Below are 17,830 nucleotides of genomic sequence, written 5' to 3' on the forward strand. Positions count from 1 at the left end.
TGCGAACCTACAAGATAAAAAGAGGAAAGAATGATTAACATGTGAAAGTTGCACTAATTACTCTTTTTTGTGAATTGCTTGTTACCACTTGTGCCTAATTATGATGTGGTATAAAAATTTTACATGCACATCATCAAAATGCATAATTTCAGTTGAAAAAAATTTGATTTTATCTGTAAAATCATGTGAAAGTCAGATGAGGTGTGAGATGATATAATTGGCTTCAAAGTTGAGTCTTACTGCTTTCTATTCATGATTTATATGTGTAGTCTTCATAGTCTTCATAGCTGTTTAGTTTCTTGTTTTTGTTTTTTTAAGAAGAAAATGTTTTCTCTCTCTAGTATTCCCCATATAAAGCCTAACTAAAATAAAATCTCACTCAGGAAACAAGAAGACAAAAGAAAACGTTGAAGAAAACACGCAAATTTGTTGTTGATGGTGTCGAAGTGAGTGTAACAACATCAAAGATAGTTACAGATAGTGATTCCAAAACTGAAGAATTGAGGTTTCTTAGGTGAGTAGAGAAACAACATGATTTAAACTGGTTTTGTGACTTCTCAAGTCTCTGCAGAGTCTGAAGAAAAGAGAAACAAGAGTAAAGTCTTGGCTAATTTTGGATTCGTGTATTACTTTTCCATTTGAAAATAAATGTTACTTTTAAAGTTTTTTTCTTTTAAAGCATTACTTCAAAGGTGTAACTTTTGCTGTCTTTCTCTATCCTTGCCATTAAATTTTATCAGACGTCAGGAACTTCGGGAATTAAGATTTCTTCAAAAAGAAGAGCAAAGAGCCCAACAGCAGCTCAATGGCAAACTGCAACAACAGCGAGAGCAGATTTTCCGGCGTTTTGAGCAGGAGATGATGGTAAAGTCTTGGAGTTTTGTACCCTTTTGTTAATAAAGAAATTTAAGGCTTAGAAAAAAACCCACCACTGGCAGGTTTTAGAACTTGTTCTCTAATTACTAGATTTCTCTGGCTTTGTGATGTATTTCTCGCCTTTATCTCTTTGGTGTTTTAGATGCTTTCTTTTTCTCTTCTCTCCTCTTCTCTTCTCTTCTCCTTTTGCCTGACTTACAGTGTGGTGGGTGTTTTCATTTTTCTCTGATTAAATCTGTCATGAAAACCTGGAATCATGAAGCTAGTCGATGGTTTGCAAAGTTCTTCGGTGTGCCTGTTGCTGTATAACTTTTTATTGTTACAGTTTGACCTCTCAGAATTAGAATCCAAGATTTAAACCAGCCTAGAGCAGTTGTCTTCAAACTTGGCTGAGTATTAGAACTTCCTGGGGAATTTTTCAAAATACACTTACTTTTCTAGCTACTACAGTTAAGCTTCCACATCCCTTTTCACAGCTGCTAGAGAAGTTAGTGCTGACTTGTAAAGGGTAATTGTCACCGAGTCTTTAAATTTTTACTTTGTGTCCAAAGTTGGAAAAGGTATTATTAATGTGATATAAAATTTCAGTAACTTATGTTGAACATGTAGCTTAATGTAGGTTAGAAAAAAGATCATTTGAAATGTTATAGGATTCATGGTTGATTATAGTACTTACATTTTTATAATTTTAAGTGGTAAGGATTGTTTTGTGTGAAGGTTGGCATTGCTGATTACATATGTTGGATCATAACTGAGAATTCCTAAGAAAATAATGAACTTTTGTTCTCTTTGAGTATTTTTACAGTACTTATATTCTGTTTTTTCAGAACTTTATAAAAACTGTTTCTCCCCCCCCATATTTTCCAAAATATTTTGCTTTTTAATTTTTTTTAAAAGAAAACACCCTTTACAAATACTTAACTCTACCTGTGTCTAAAATTGCAATGTTACTCAAGTATTATATAAGCAGGAATCTTTTGTTGAGAGAGTAGATTTATAATTCTAAAAGGTTTGTTTCAATGAAATATGATATTTAAGAATCTTAATGAGGAAGGGTAAATTTGAAAATGACAAGTAATGGTACGTTTTTAAAATAGACTTCAAATGAGACCTTTGATTTATCAAAAATTTTATAGGATAAATATTGAAATTTTTCTTACTTTAGTATTTCATAGCAACTGGATATTCTTCTAGATTGTCTAAAAATTTTGAACATTCTACACGTGTACAATAGAAAAAAGTTTTCCATATTAGAAAAAAACGAAATACACATCTTTTTGAAAAAATTTTAAAACATATTTTAGTGCATTTGAACTTGTTCAGTATTGCAAAGGGTACGTATTACGTCACTCAATTTAAATGCCAGTTATGTGCTCTTAGTAAACATCTTCAGTATAATGAATTAATATGAGCGTTAATGTTAAAGTTAAATGACCTTGAGCTACATCATTTTACAGAGCAAGAAACGACAGTATGACCAAGAGATTGAGAATCTAGAAAAACAGCAGAAACAGACTATTGAACGTCTAGAACAGGAACACACAAATCGCTTACGAGATGAAGCCAAACGCATTAAAGGTGAACAAGAGAAAGAGTTGTCCAAATTTCAGAATATGTTAAAGAACCGAAAGAAGGAGGTAAGCGTAACTACTGTTTTTAATGTACACTTAAGACTGTCTAAGGAATTAAGATAATACTTGGTAGTTAAATGGCACTCATTCTTTTTTTTTTTGGTCTTCCCAGCATTTATGTAGGGTAGTAGTAAGGTCAGATGTTATCTCATTTTACTGCCAAGAAAACTGGAGCAGAAGAGGTTTTAATGGCCTGTTCAAGTTCACAAACTATTATTAAATGTCCAACTAACCCTTGAACCAAGTCTTCAAATTGAGTGTAATCCATTTTCCTTTCAACCTATCACTCCTCCTTTATTAATGCAACATTTAAGGCCTGACATAGTAATGTTTTTTTTTGTTTTTTGTTTTTTTTTTAGTAATGTTTTTTTTTCAAGAAAACATACTGTGTTCTGTTTGCAGGTGGCAATAATAATTCATCTTAATATTTATTTGTAATATTTAATTCATGCTTAAAAATTTTTTTTTCTCTTGATTAGCTTGATTACCTTTCTTGGACTTTGTGTCAAAACAAAAGCTGAGTAAGCTGAAATTTGGAATAATATCTTTAAGTTTATCAAATTGTGAGATACTTTGAAGAATCACAGGTGGAAAGTATCTGTAAAGTCATTTGATTATAATGAATTTTTTCTTTTTTCCTGTAACTGTTCCATATTGTCATAGAATCTATTTGTGCTATTATTTACTATGAAAGATTGTCATTGTTTCAGAAGGAGGATTTACGTATTGTATTAGTGTGTCTTTTTCTTCCCCAATTAAGGTAATACTAAGAGAGCTTTTACATATTAGCGGTTTTGAGAGATAATTTTATAATTTATTCTGTTCCTTTAGTGTAAGACGAGAATTCATCTTTTCATGATATGAAAGACCCCAGGACAATATTATGATCAGTTTTATTAGTTTTGGAACACACTAATATCAACCAAACTAGTGAATACATTTTCACTTTTGTTACATGTCCCAAGTACTCAGATTCATTGATTTTAACAATGAAATTATGCAGATAATGGAACATCATTTTGCTGAACTTGAGGATCTGCTTTAAACAGGATAGAATCAAATGTTAATAAATACAGTGCCTTCTATGATTTCTTTAGGTAAAGATGAATGAAATGGTATATAGCCTTTTGATGTGGCTACCATTTCTAAAAATTACTGTTTATTATGTTTTATGTAGAATTGCTTTATATACCATGATGTATGACTTTACTGTATTAACTAAATGTTAATTTTCTTGAAACCATGAGTAGTTTTTATTAAGATGTTATTTTTTAATATCAGGTTAAATTTTAAAAATTTTGTAGGTAAGTATATGATTTAATTATAGATATATAGAAGTTTCTAGTTATTGTTACTGTTTTGGACTAGGAGAGGTTTAGCCAGAGAACATGTTTGAGATAGTGATATGCATATTTTAAATAATTCTATTCTGTATTTTTTTCCTTATCGCTAAACTTCTTGCATTTGGGGAGTCTCTTCTTTTTCATGGTGATTTGGTTTCATGAGAGATTACTGATGGGAAATTTTAAATACACTATGTTAAATCAAAATCAGTCTCTTTCACAGACCATCAATGGCGTGTGGTGATTTGGAATCTGGTTGCTTTTGGTGCTTCTACTTATAAACACGTGATCGTTTTTCGTAGTTGGATTACAGATCTATTGTTAGGTGGAATACATATCTAGGGTTTTGAAATGATTGAAAGAAGGAGCTCTAAAATACACTTCATTTTATAATTACTTTATTTGGTATAATAAATCATAGCATATAAACTTATTTTATGAGGGGTTATATTACTGATTTTAAAGCTGACAGTTGATTTTGGCTTAAATTATCAGCAAAGGAGAATGTTTTTCTAATCTAATCCCAAAATCATCAGATGTGTTCATTTTTATCGCACCATATATAAAATACTTTATTATGAAAAAAGAAAACTTAGTATCCATTTGTCTCTCCTTTGTGTATTCTAATGCTTACTTTCCCTTTTGTTTTTCTTTTGATCTCATTAAGTGGATTTCATTTAGAATTATTTCATTGGTTTTATCAAGCCAATTATGAAATTTTGCAGATTTAGAAATGAGTGGCATTTGTTTTCTTTATATCCAATATTTCAAACAGTGTCAGTAGATATGTTTATAATTTTATGATCTTTCAAGGTCAGTTGAGTTTATCACCTTTAGTTCAGCGTTAGCGTTGCAAGTAATGCTTTACTGATTGTCTTTGGATCTAACGAGAGAATGATATGTAGGGATAATTAAGCAACTAATTTTCCTTGTATGGTGTAATGTCCCTTTCTGCACTGAGATTAAGCATGTTCTATCCTTTCATTCTTTTTCACCAAACTAACACCTATGCTAATGCATGTTGAAAGGAGCTTTTTAACAGCTTTATTTGACTTGTAGCTTGTCTGCTCTCATAAATGCTTGCTGTGGAGAAAGTGTTTTTCCCCACCTCCTGCATGCTTATACACTGTAGGTTATAAATGAAGTGGAGAAAGCACCCAAAGAGCTGAGAAAAGAGCTCATGAAACGCAGGAAAGAGGAGCTTGCACAAAGCCAGCATGCTCAGGTAACAGCAGCAGCTTAATGCTACTAAAAACAGAAAGTGGCAATATTCTCACAGCTCAGTAAACCATGGTTGAAAGGGTAAATTCTGTACTTATTATATGATGTTGACGTCTCCTTATACAAAGGTTCCCAGGGCATTCTTTATGTAGTACTAAATTCACACTAATGGTGACATTTAAGTTGCTAACATGGAATTAAGTGAAATGTTTGGAAAGCTGACTCCAGATGAAATAAATGTGTATGTTAATATATAATCCACTGCATTCTTATTTTAATCATGATAAAAGCTTGTGTTTAAGTGGTAATGTCAATGGTTGATAGAAGATTTTTAGGGCAGAAAAATATAGAGGGTGAGTATATAAGCTTTATGCATACAAAAGGAATGCATATTTAAAAGGCCATTGATTCGGGAGCTCCCTTATGGCCTGGTGGTTAGGATTCCGGGCTTTCACTGCTGTGGCTTGGGTTCCTTCCCTGGGTGGGGGAACTGAGATCCTGCAAGCCTGGTATATGGTAATGTTAAATGGTAGATCAAACACTTATTACTGTTAAACTCAACAGTATAAGCAACTTAAAACCAGATTTTAAATATTAAGTATGTTGTTTTTCTTTTTGATTCAGAATCCAGCAGTTACAGAAATAGACAGTTTTTACCTATATAAACCTGATTCTAGGTTATGATAAGGCCAATTGATGGGTGAATTCTCTACAAAATAGATAAACTGGTATTTTCAACAGATTTTTCTAGAAGTATCTCACATGAGTATGAGGTCTTTTATACTTGGGATCACCTTTCTTTTAATTAAGCTTGCACTCAGCTGGGAGGCAAAGAGAGAAATGAGCTCAGTTTGTAGTTACAGATGTTAATGAAAGGAAGAAGAGACATGGATTATTTATTTGTTGCTTTAAATTTATCTTTTTAATGTGGGTTTTATGTAATTTAAAAAGTGGTTCCCAGACTTTTGAATTTTATAGATTCATGAAAAGAAACATAAAAGCAACGCAAACCTTTGGGAGGCATGACAAATGGGTTGCCATTAAAAATTTTTTTGTTTTTGTCAAGGAAGGTTATTTGAAACTGCCATTTATTTGTCACCATCATTTCAAAAGAGAGATGATTTTAACACCATGAAAAATAAGGAAACGATCTCAGAATTTAAAATTTTAATAAAACTAGCCTATTTGAATACATTTAGTTGTTTTTTTCTTCCTGTGAGCCAATGAAACATTTTGTCTTGGCCTGGTAGGGAAATTACTACAAGCACACCTCGTTTTATTGCTCTTCACTTTATTGCGCTTTTGCAGTATTGTGATTTTTACAAATTGAAGGTTCACGCAGCCCTGCATTGCGCAAATCTGTTAGCACCATTTTTCCAGCAGCTTTGCTCACTTCATGCCTCTGTGTCACATTTTGGTAATACTCACAATATTTCAAACTTTTCCCTTTTTATATTTGGTATGATGATCTGTGATCTTTGATGTTACTACTACGACTTGCTGAAGGCTCAGGTGATGGTTAGCATTTTTTAGCAATAAACTACTTTTTAATTAAGGTATGTAGTTTTTTTAGACATAATGCTATTGCACACTTTAATAGACTATAGTGTAAACATAGCTTATATATTTGGTAAACCGAAAAATTCATGTGACTTGCTTTATTGCGGTGGTCTAGAGCCGAACCTACAGCATCTCCAAGGTGTGCCCGTAGTTAAGGTGATAATAGCAAACACAGCATTTACTGTATGGCACATACTGTTCTAAATGCTTTACCTATATGAACTCATTTAACCTCACAACACAGGAGGTAGTTACTCATATTACCCCCATTCTGCAGGTGAGGGAACTAAAGCACAGGAGGTTGAATGACTCTCCCACGTTCATGCATTTGGTTAGTGATAGAGCCCGAATTCTCATCTAGGCAAGTTTGGCTCCATGTTTCATACACTGAACCACCGCATCATACTGCCTCTTGTATTTAAGCTACCCCTTCTGTGCCTAATCTAAATTATTGGCTTGGCCCAGTGGTTGTTGGCCATGTCTTATTAATAGGTGAAGAGGAAGTCCTTGCTGGCCACACATCAAGTTTTGGGTAATTTGGACTTCAAACCAGAAGATAACAATTTGGTTTTGCCTTGTAAAGGAATGTAAAGTTTTTAATTCCAAAAGGTAATATGTCAGACTCTAGAGTTGAAATTGAGAATTTAGTGTTGAATGGTAAGTGATCCAATGCTTTAATAAAACTTTGTTGGTGATTTTTCATATAATTTGAGGGGCTAGCCTGTATTTTCCAACTAAAGCTGAAAGAAGTAGTAAATTTCTCTCTGTAAATTTAATGAAGAATTTAGTAATCAAACAAATTTCAAAAGTATTTCTATTTAGCTACCACTTTTGATGAAGATGTTAACACATGATAACTTGAGTCTAATATTTTAAACTTTTTAAAGAGTTTATGAATAATAGCCATATGGTCGTGGAACTAGAATGTATTTGATCATCTAGTCCAGTGGTTTTCAAACTGTACTCTCAGGAGCTCTTGAGTTTGGAAGAAGCATCTCGAGAATCCTTCAAAAAGTGAGGACAGTAGGGCTCTGGGCCCCTGCTTCCAGAGCAGGACCACTTTTTATCTGTTTTATAAACTGAGATTGTTTTGGTGAGTTTTTTAAAAAGAGAGTTCAACTGGTTTAAAAACAATGGCAGCAAATTAGAGTTTGGAAACCACTGATCTAGTTCAAATCCTTCATTTTACAGATGAGAAAGAGACCCCTTTGTTAAGTGACTTGTTCCAGGCCTCAGGAAACTCTGCGTTTGTATAATTATTCTTTCCATTTACAAAAAGTCATTCAGCTCTATTCTTACCTGGGAAGTGCGTTGTATTCTGATCCACAGGGCGTTGCTCAGGTCATGATTCAGTCTTTTCAGTTGTCATCTTGTGCAGTCTTCAACGCCCAAATGCAGGACGTAAGTCCCGCGTGCCTTGTAGGAGGGTGCCTTTTTCTGTTTTACCTGCTTTTTCTTTGGCTCACATGTGCCTTTTCACTGTTAGCTTCATTTGTTGTAAATCCAGAAGATTGATAGATGATAATGTCAGTGATGACAGTAGTAATAACCTGACATGAACTTTATAGTACAGTATTCTTTGAAGAGTTCACATTTGATTCTCATTGCCAACCCCAAATATAGGGATGGAGTGTATCTGTTTTACAGATGAGGAAATCGAGGCACAGAAGACTAAGTGATTTGCCTAAAGTCACAAAAGAGATTAGTGGTAGAGCTGGAACTAGAACACTTCTACAGTGTTCTTTTTTCTGTCTACACCACCACAAATTTTAATCTGAGATTTTCATCTTTTTCAAGAAATATCTTCTCAATAGTATTTTATGAACTTTGCACATGTGAGAAATTGAATGCTGTGGTTAGATTTTTATCTTCGTGTGAAGTGACATTTTGATTGCATATATGTTTATGTAGATGTTTTAATTATGGATATGGTCAGAAAAGCCATGTTAAAAGTGGTGATTTTAGTTCCATTTAGTTTTCACTGTTCAAATTGTCCATAATGAATGGTGGGTTGCTATTCTCCATGTTGCAGTTTTAAATTAAGTCTGGAATTCCAGGCTGTATTCTTTCTCACAGTTTCTATAGGGAAATGACTAGCTTATTTAACACTGTAATATTTGTTTGTGATGTTTGATATACACAACTGGAGTAGATAGAATACAGCTTGATTTCAACCACTCCTTCCCCTGCCCCGAAATTATTTATTTATTTATTTATTTATTTATTTATATTATTGTCAGCCATTGGACTCTATAGTTTTCTAAAAGAGTAGTCAAAATGTTAATTATTTTTTGACGAGAGGGAGAAATTATGAATTATGAACACTTTTCTGATCATTACCATTTTTAGCTTTTAAGTTAAAATGACCAGATGCTGTACAAATAGCGCCACGTATCATAACCCTTTCTTATAGTTTTCTAGAACCCAAAGCTGTATTTTTAACGTTCACAGTTATCTGACTAATAGGATAAAATTCCTTATCAGAATTAAAACTTGTACATTTAAAGAACACTCATTTTACAATTTCTGTGTCCATTTTGAAATTGTTACTCTTAGTGATCAAATTGATCTGTTATTTTTTTAAATGAGTTTAATTTGTGCAGTGTTTTTGGAATGTAAGATCACTTTTCTTTTAGATCCTAAGAGTAATTTCTAATTACAGATTCCACTGTGAATGTATTATACTTGGCTTTTGAAGTTAGGAAATTTAATGAAAGCTCAGTGATATTAAATTTTCATTTCTTTTGTGGTAATAAAATATATTAATTAGTGTGTAAGGGACCTTTCTGGTAGTTTTTGGCTTTAATATAAAAAAAATCAAATGTGCAGTATTCTTGACTATGTAATCATCCACACTCTGCTTGATTATTCAGGTCCATAGCTCTGTAAGGCAGCTGGTGTCTTTGCAAACTCTGATGGTTAGGAAACACTTCCATACGTTGCTAGGCTTGACCTGTTGATCTTTATTTATCTTCTGGAGCAGCACAGTGCTAGTTCTGCCCGCTTCTACATAACAGTCTTAGCTCCTTTTTCCTCTCATGTCCTGGCCGCTTCAGGGCATGCTTTTGTAGTTCCTTGTCATTCATTTTGAGTCTTGATTTCTGGACCCTTATTCCTTGCTTTGAGTTCTCTGTGGTTTACTTTTGAACTTTTCAAAGTATGTTACTAAGGGAAGGGACCCACTACTCTTTATATGGGCTGACAGATAAAACCAATTTGGGACCAATAGAGTGGAAATTCCTTGAAGGCAGTACTGTCTTTTATTAATTTTAGTAACCCTGTAAGTAGTACAGTCCCCAGCATTTACTAAGTGCCTAATAAAGGTTTTCTTTGACCTGAACTCTTATCTTGCTTAATTTAGACATAAATATAATAATATGACCAAAAACTGCATTGACAAGAAATCACGTTCACTTTTTTAGTGGCACTGGCTTATACAGCTGACCCTTGAACACCTCAGGTATTGGGGTGCTGACCTTCTGCACAATTGAAAATTCACATATAACTTTACAGTTGGCCCTCCGCATCCGTGGTTCCACATCTGGACATTCATCCAACCATAGAATGTGTAGTACTGCAGTACATACTTAGTGAAAAACTCCACGTTTAAGTGGACCCACACAGTTCAAACCTGTGTTGTTCAAGGGTCCACTGTATTTACCTTTTTTAGTTTCATATAAATATTTATTTGCCCCATCTTTTACACTTGATTTTTTTGATAAATATAAATGTAATATTTTTATTTATGATAATTTGGACCCATTATTTCTGTCCACACAGATATTTTTTAAAAGTTCTTTATGCAAACTAGTGGTAAAAATGTTGAACAAAAGAAAACTTTTGATATATCTGCAGGTTATATTGTTTATTAAACAAGTTTGCATATAGAAATTTTACAATGAAATTAGAGAATCAATTTAATTTTTATTACAAATGATATTTACTGTAGGAAAAGAGAAGCTTGACAACTTACTTTGTTATAACTGCTTATAAGATAGGATGGAGATTTTTGCACCTCTTTAAATAAAACTCAAAAGCCTTATTCTAGATAGTTGAATTTAAATATTCATTGAGTTTTTATTTTTTTCTTTGCTGTGATAAAGTGATGTAGGTGACTGTAGTCAAGTTGGCAATTGTAATTTTTTTTGTATAAATTTGCTCAGCATTTATTATACCTACGGAACTGACAATGTGTGTGCTATTTTTTTTTTAACGACATATAAGTACATTTCCTGTCCCCAGTACATAAGACCACAGCTCAATAAATACAAAAGTACATGTTATTCCACTTGCACCTGGCAATTGTATTTTATGGAGACAGTTTATTAGTCTTTCTGCTACTGTATATTTGTATTTATGCTAAAATACAAATCATGATGTAGATAAGACAGCAGCATTTGTGACAACAAACTAACAGGATGTCATGGATGGTAAGACCTGATTCTCACCTCCAGAGAAACAGTAGTAAGACAAGCATCCTGAGGAACACTGCTGACTCACTCTTTGTGCACTGAAGACCAGGCTGGTAGTGATCCAGATCCTGCCAGACTCTGTCCAAGGCCTAAAAAATAGTTCCAAAATGGATCTTGAGGTTTTACATCTCTTAGATGTGCAAGAGGAGGGATTATAGGTGAAGTGCTGCTGTTCAACCCTAAATGTCTAAGTCTGTGCTCAAATTGATCAGAATACCCTTGAGCTAATCACAAACTGCTATAACAGCCAAGAGAGGGATGGAGAGCCAAACGTTTACTGGCAAAATTTGCATTTCTTCAATTTGAGTATGGTTCCTTTCCTTCTGCAAATGTATAATCTAGCATAATGACCATAAGTCACTTTAACGTTTCCTTTCCTTACACAGTAATTGAAGGATTTTTTTTGAAAGTATAAGTTTGGCATTTGGGCAAAAATGGTATATACTCAGTAAATACTGTTGAATGAATGAGTGAATCCCTTACATGTTGGTAGAATTCTCTGATTATAAGCAATTTTGTTTGTAGAGTCATAAAATGTAATTCATTTTCCTATTTCTAGTTCACATTTCTCTAGCAATGCATTATTTCTCATTAAATCCTTAAAGTATTGTTCTTTTTAGGCACAGGCTAAAGATACAGAAACTGTCTTTCTCTGTTAGTGTAGCCATGGTATGGCTTCCTAACTCTTTATTAATAGAAAAATAGAGAGTTTAAAATCCCGATATCGATATCTGTTTTTCTTGTTTGCTCTTTATTGCCTCTCTTCCTGAAAGACATTTCTTGTTTGTTCTTGTTTTGTCCACACTCTAGTGAAATGAATAGTCAGTTTTAGAAACTGTAAATTTATTTTTTTCCCAAAGATGTAGGGCATTTTAATTATGAGTGGTGTTTTTGTATGTGTTATTCTTAATAGTGAGTTTAGAATATTATGTATTCTAGTACTTTCTTTCTGGTCTTGAATTGGGTGACTAATACATTTATGTTATGTCTATACTATATAATTTTGATGATTTTTAAATCTAGTTGACTTTAGAAACTTGGTTCAGAAATCTTGTTAATCACTAATATATACAGAGGTATAGATAAATGGATGTTTTGCTCAGTAGATACTTATTAACTGATGGTTAACTATGTCTAATAGGAACAAGAGTTTGTTCAGAAGCAACAACAAGAATTAGATGGCTCTCTGAAAAAGATCATCCAACAGCAGAAGGCAGAGTTAGCCAATATTGAAAGAGAGTGCCTGAATAACAAACAACAGCTCATGAGAGGTATATGAAATTATGCAGCATATGTGTATATATATCTCAAAACATTGCAGAGATATACCTTGGAAATTATTTGAATGTTTTCTGTTGCTAGAGTGGTAGAGGGAAAGATGAAGCAACTTAAAGTAAATAAGAGGAAAATACTTTATAAAATTAAGAAATACTGCAAGATACAGAATTCCTTTAAGGCAATAGAAGTGAACATAAACATATAATCCTTAAAACATCTTTTTTGTCCAGATGATGGTAGAAATATACCTGAATAATTTTATATACTCATTATGCCTTACAATGTTGGTATACTTAAACTGGCTACATGATAGAATGGAATTTTAAGCACTTATTTCCCCTAACAAATACCTTATATTTTTTTTCTTTCTCACTAAGATGATTAAATGGAATTTTGGTGTTGTGGGTAGGGCATTCTCTGTTTACAGGACATCAGAGCAGAACGGAAAGTGGTAATGGATATTATCTTTATGTTGGTAATATTCCATTTATAGCTCAGAATGTCCGTGTGTATTAATTAGTGTATTAGAACACTTGTATGTAAATATTAAAATGAAGACCAAAGTACATTAGTAAAAAGAGCAAAGTTGCATTTTGAAATTGCTTTCTTCTTCTAGCTAGAGAAGCTGCGATTTGGGAGCTTGAAGAACGACACTTACAAGAAAAACACCAGCTGCTCAAACAGCAACTTAAAGATCAGTATTTTATGCAAAGACATCAGCTACTTAAGCGCCATGAGAAGGTTAATGAAAGGAAAATTTGTTCACTTTTTTGTTCATTTTAAAGTTTGCAGAGCTATTTATTTTTGAAACATATTTTTTTACAGGATAAAGTTTAGATTTCCTTTCTTTTATCCTAAAATTTCTTTGAAATTTGGAGTAGTTAATTGTATGTTGGTCATGACTGCAAACTCTTTTCTACAAATTCCAAGGAAGGTAACTAATTACAATGCTTAAAGACCTCTTATACATTATAATCTTCATCTTGTCTCTCAGAGTTAGCTATTTTGGCTCTATTTATGGTTCAGGTATCTTAAAAATGTGGACTCCCTATTCTTAGTATCGAGAGTCAATATAAATCTCTCATTACTAATAGCTTATTTTTCTTATAAATTATTTTTTGCCTAATATTTTGCTGGTTGGTATGCAACAAGGGAGAGAGTAATTTGGGGAAGCAACAGCAAAATGACATGTTTGAGCATACGTGTGGGTACTGAGTATTAAATTATGTCTACATCACTGGACTCTGAAACTTTCATAGGAAACAGAACAAATGCAGCGTTACAATCAACGACTTATTGAGGAGTTGAAAAACAGACAGACTCAAGAAAGAGCAAGACTGCCTAAGATTCAGCGCAGTGAAGCCAAGACTCGCATGGCCATGTTTAAGAAGAGTTTGAGAATTAACCCAACAGCAACACCAGATCAGGATCGTGACAAAATTAAACAAGTAAATAAGCAAATTACTCTCTTTAAGTTTAAAAATTTTGAATGGCCTTTAGAAGTACCACATAATTGTGCTGTAAACATTTGGAGCTACCTTGGGCTCATTGATGTTCACCATGGCTCTGTACACATATGGCATATACCAACTCAGTCTCCCTCAGGTGCTGGCCACGGAGAGCTACTCTCTTCCACGCCCCACACCAGATCCAGGGCTAGGCTGGTCCTAAGACCAGCCCTGGGAATAAGATGACTTGACCAACTTTTCAGTCAAACGTGTGGCCTCACTATACTTCTACAGTCACAGATCCCACACGCAAATTAACTGAGGTCACTAAGCAGGTAGGAGGAACAAGGTTTTAATCAGAAGTCTCTCTCCACCTCCCTACACCCCACCAAAGCCATGACGTAGACTCCAGCTTTGAGTCCCAGCATATTATTACTTGCAGCTTTAGTTTATTGTACTTTAAGCTTTGTTACATTCCTTAATTACACCTTTGGAAGATGCAGAAATTACATTACTTGTTAACCATATTTATCTTTTGTTTTTCTTATTTATAGTTTGCTTCTCAAGAAGAAAAGAGGCAGAAAAATGAGAGACTGGCTCAGCATCAAAAACATGAAAATCAAATGCGGGATCTTCAGTTGCAGTGTGAAGCCAATGTCCGAGAACTGCATCAGCTGCAGGTTAGCTGCAGAAGCATGAATGCAAAGCTGGTAGTAGATGCACAGTACAGGTGGCTGGTTTTGAGGAAATAATAGCTACTCAGAGTAAGCTGCACATTGCTTGTGAAGATGCTTGGATTTAAAGGTTTTCTTTCCTCTCTAGACCCAAAGGAAGATCAGTTTAGTATCGCAGGCACTTGTTTAGAACTTACACAGCCGTGATTAGTATAAACATGAAGCTAATTTATGATATAAGAAGTTGCGTCTTTCAAAAGTACTATTGAGAATTTTTAGTGTATTTTGCAAAGAAGATGAACGAAGTTTTAAAAATGATGTAGGCATTTTTGTTATCATTCTGAATTTAAAATTTCTTTTTATTTAGGGAGAAATAGTTCATTTTCTTCAAGGTTTTTGAAAAAGGTGATAAATACATGAGAATTCTTTTCCTAAGGAATTTAAACATTACTTTAGAGAGGACTGTTTTTGAACCTTACCTGGGGTATGCAGCTCTCTAATATATATAAAATAATATAATATAATGTATTGTAATGTAATATAATTTCTAAAATGTTTACAGTTTCAGAGTAGTGTATACATTGTGGATATGCTACATATTTGCTTAATTTACTAGAGTGGAATGGTTTCTAACCCCATGTTCTGGTACGATTGGGTAAAATGCTTGCAAGTTGCCCTCTGAAGTGTCAGTTTTGTGAGAACCTTCTTTGAAGGAAAATCAGGATCAAACTAGTTCTTTCTATTCAAGTTCTTTTCATATGGATAACAGATCTAGCCTCTAAACTTGCAAAAATGAAGTTATGACTCTTCATAGTTCTTGGCCTTTGGTTGTTAGAGGAGAATTTCAACCTCAGTAATAGCTTTATGTTTAATGAATACTTTATTATTTTGGAAGATAATTGTATTTGTGAAAAATTGCTAACTTGATCTGAAATTTTTTAAATCCAAACTTTATTTTCAGAATGAAAAATGCCACCTCTTGGTTGAGCATGAGACTCAGAAACTAAAGGAGTTAGATGAGGAACACAGCCAAGAATTAAAGGAATGGAGAGAGAAATTGAGACCTAGGAAAAAGGTAATTTTAAAAGCTTTAATTAAAATATGCTTGCATTCATCCATCCCTCCATCCTCCCAGCTATTGGCTCTTGACCTAATATGTGTCAGGAACAGTGTCAGGGACAGGAGACACAGAGGTGAAGAGTCAAAGTCCCTGTCCCCGAAAGGTTCCGAATCTAGTGGACAAGCCGTGGCAGATCAGTAGCAGCATTTGTCTGAAGGAGGTAAGCACAAGATACAGGGCAGAGGAGCACAGTGTGCCAGCGAAGGAGGAGGAGTGCTTAAGTCTGCGCAGGGAAGTCCGGAAGGGTCAGAGAGGAGACGCCGTGTACGCCAAGTGGGGCTTGATAGATGAGCAAGAGCTTGCTAGGAGGACAGACAGATTGGAGTGGAATGGGGCAATTTAAGTACAGAAAAGAGAATGAGTGAAAATAATGTGTACAGGAATCATAAGTAGCTCCCTATCATTGTAGCATTAGAGGGAGTGTGTGCCTGTGTGTAGGCATTAGGGAGGGAGAGAGGGAAGGGATGACAGCTTTGTCTGGATGAGTCGACTGGAGCCAGATTACACGGCCCTTATGTGCTGTGTTAATTGACAATTTAGTAAAATAGGGTTGGCTTCCTACCCCGCGCCAGCCAGCCAGCCAGCTATCTTCTTTGTTTGCACTTGACTCCCTGCTAGCCTGGTCCAACTGGTCAACCATTTCAACTCTGTCTTTGCTATTATTGCGTGATTCTCTCTCTTTGCCAACTGTCAAACTTAAACCTTTATTTTCTCTTGGGCTTCCTGCCTGCTATACATTTCAAGCATTCACCCAATGGGTTAATCAAGGAAATATGTATTTAGCACCTACCATGTGCTAATAGTGTGGCTTTTTAACTTGAATTTTGTTTTTTGCTACATTTTTGAATAGGTAGTTCATTCACGTGTTTCTGAATTCAAAGGGTACACAGAGGGGGTGAAAGTGAGAAGTCCCTTCTCCAGTTCCTCCTTTCACCCTTTGCAGTCTAGCTTTCGCCTCAAATTCCTCCCCAGTTGAATTGGTTGACAGTGGTCACCAGTGGCATCATCTACCTGTTCTTCTTAAAAATCTTCTTCAAATTTTCTTCTCACCTGACTTTTGTGACATACTCTCTTCTTTCTCTGTGCTCTTTATCACCTTTCTTTGTCATCTAGTCACCGGAAATGTAGACATTTTCCAGTTTTACACTCTTACCTCTGCTCTTTATCTTGATGATCTTGTAGATTGTCATGGCTTCAGCTGTTGCATATTTAAGGACAATTCCAAAACTTGTATAGAACATGAATTATAGTCATACAGGTCTGGGTTCAGATCTCAGTGCTGACACTGATTAATTTTGTCTCTTAACACTTCTGAGCCCAGTTCTCCTCATTTGTAAAATGAGGATGTTACTACCTCCCTAATTGGGGTTGTTAAGACAGTTAACAGAAGTGATGTGTGTACAGTACTTGTCCCAGTACTTGAGATGTGGTCAGGATCCAATGAATGGTTGTTATGGTTATTATTTTATTGTTTTTATTATCGGTTCATGCTCTCAGCTCTCATTTTCCATATGGATGTTCCATTCCTCCTCATTTCATTCATTCTGTCCCATTATCATCTCATCAAAGGTTTCTTTTTCTGATGACTGCATATAAAATATAGCTTCAATGCCTACCTCGAACACTCTCTATCCCCTCAACCTTTCTTTGTTTTTCTTCATAATATTCATCACCACCAGACACACTTCTTTATTGTGTGTCTTCTCCCACCAGAATGTAAGCTCCTTGAAAGCGGGGACATTATCTCGTTGTTCACTGATATATACCCAGCTTCTGGAACAATTCCTGCACATTGTAAATGATCAGTACATACCTGTTGAATGTTGTTGAACATTGACTAAAGATTGTAAACTCAGTGGAGATAAAACTAAACTCAACCTCTTTTTTCCTTCATCTCCATCTCATCTTTCCCCCTCTCTCCAGTCCTACCCACCATCAGGTGTTCTTCCTAACATTCCTGTTCTCTTAACTGACATCTAGGCTAGAAACCTGAATTACCTTTCATTTCCATCACACCCCACATTCAATCAGATGACAAATAATTTTGACTCTTATTTCATAATATTTCTCTTTCCCTTTACTGTCTTCCTACTCTTTGCTTAAAATTGTTCAGTAATGTCCTAATGGTCCTTCTGGTCTCTTGTTCCCTTTCCTCCTACTTGCTTGCCATCACCAGAGTGTTTATCCTCAAGAGCATCTCTGTTACT

At 34.5% G+C, this 17,830-nt stretch overlaps 1 protein-coding gene across 2 annotated transcripts in view; it reads left to right on the forward strand.

Moving 5' to 3' along the window:
- The window catches only part of SLK (STE20 like kinase), a gene marked incomplete at both ends in the record, with an annotated part of 52,841 nt that overhangs the window by 33,928 nt on the left and 1,083 nt on the right, over nt 1-17,830 (forward strand). Inside the window, 9 exons of one of the 2 annotated variants that reach the window (XM_079715042.1) lie at nt 384-514; nt 741-864; nt 2,334-2,513; nt 4,983-5,075; nt 12,245-12,374; nt 12,998-13,122; nt 13,641-13,829; nt 14,384-14,509; nt 15,465-15,578. In XM_079715042.1, the coding sequence (XP_079571168.1) occupies nt 384-514; nt 741-864; nt 2,334-2,513; nt 4,983-5,075; nt 12,245-12,374; nt 12,998-13,122; nt 13,641-13,829; nt 14,384-14,509; nt 15,465-15,578 (1,212 nt within the window). The remainder of the gene's footprint in view (nt 1-383; nt 515-740; nt 865-2,333; nt 2,514-4,982; nt 5,076-12,244; nt 12,375-12,997; nt 13,123-13,640; nt 13,830-14,383; nt 14,510-15,464; nt 15,579-17,830) is intronic. The other variant, XM_079715043.1, reaches the window with a different exon arrangement.

Source organism: Hyperoodon ampullatus (genome assembly GCF_949752795.1).
Source record: "Hyperoodon ampullatus genome assembly, chromosome: 1".
Taxonomy (NCBI): domain Eukaryota; kingdom Metazoa; phylum Chordata; class Mammalia; order Artiodactyla; family Ziphiidae; genus Hyperoodon; species Hyperoodon ampullatus.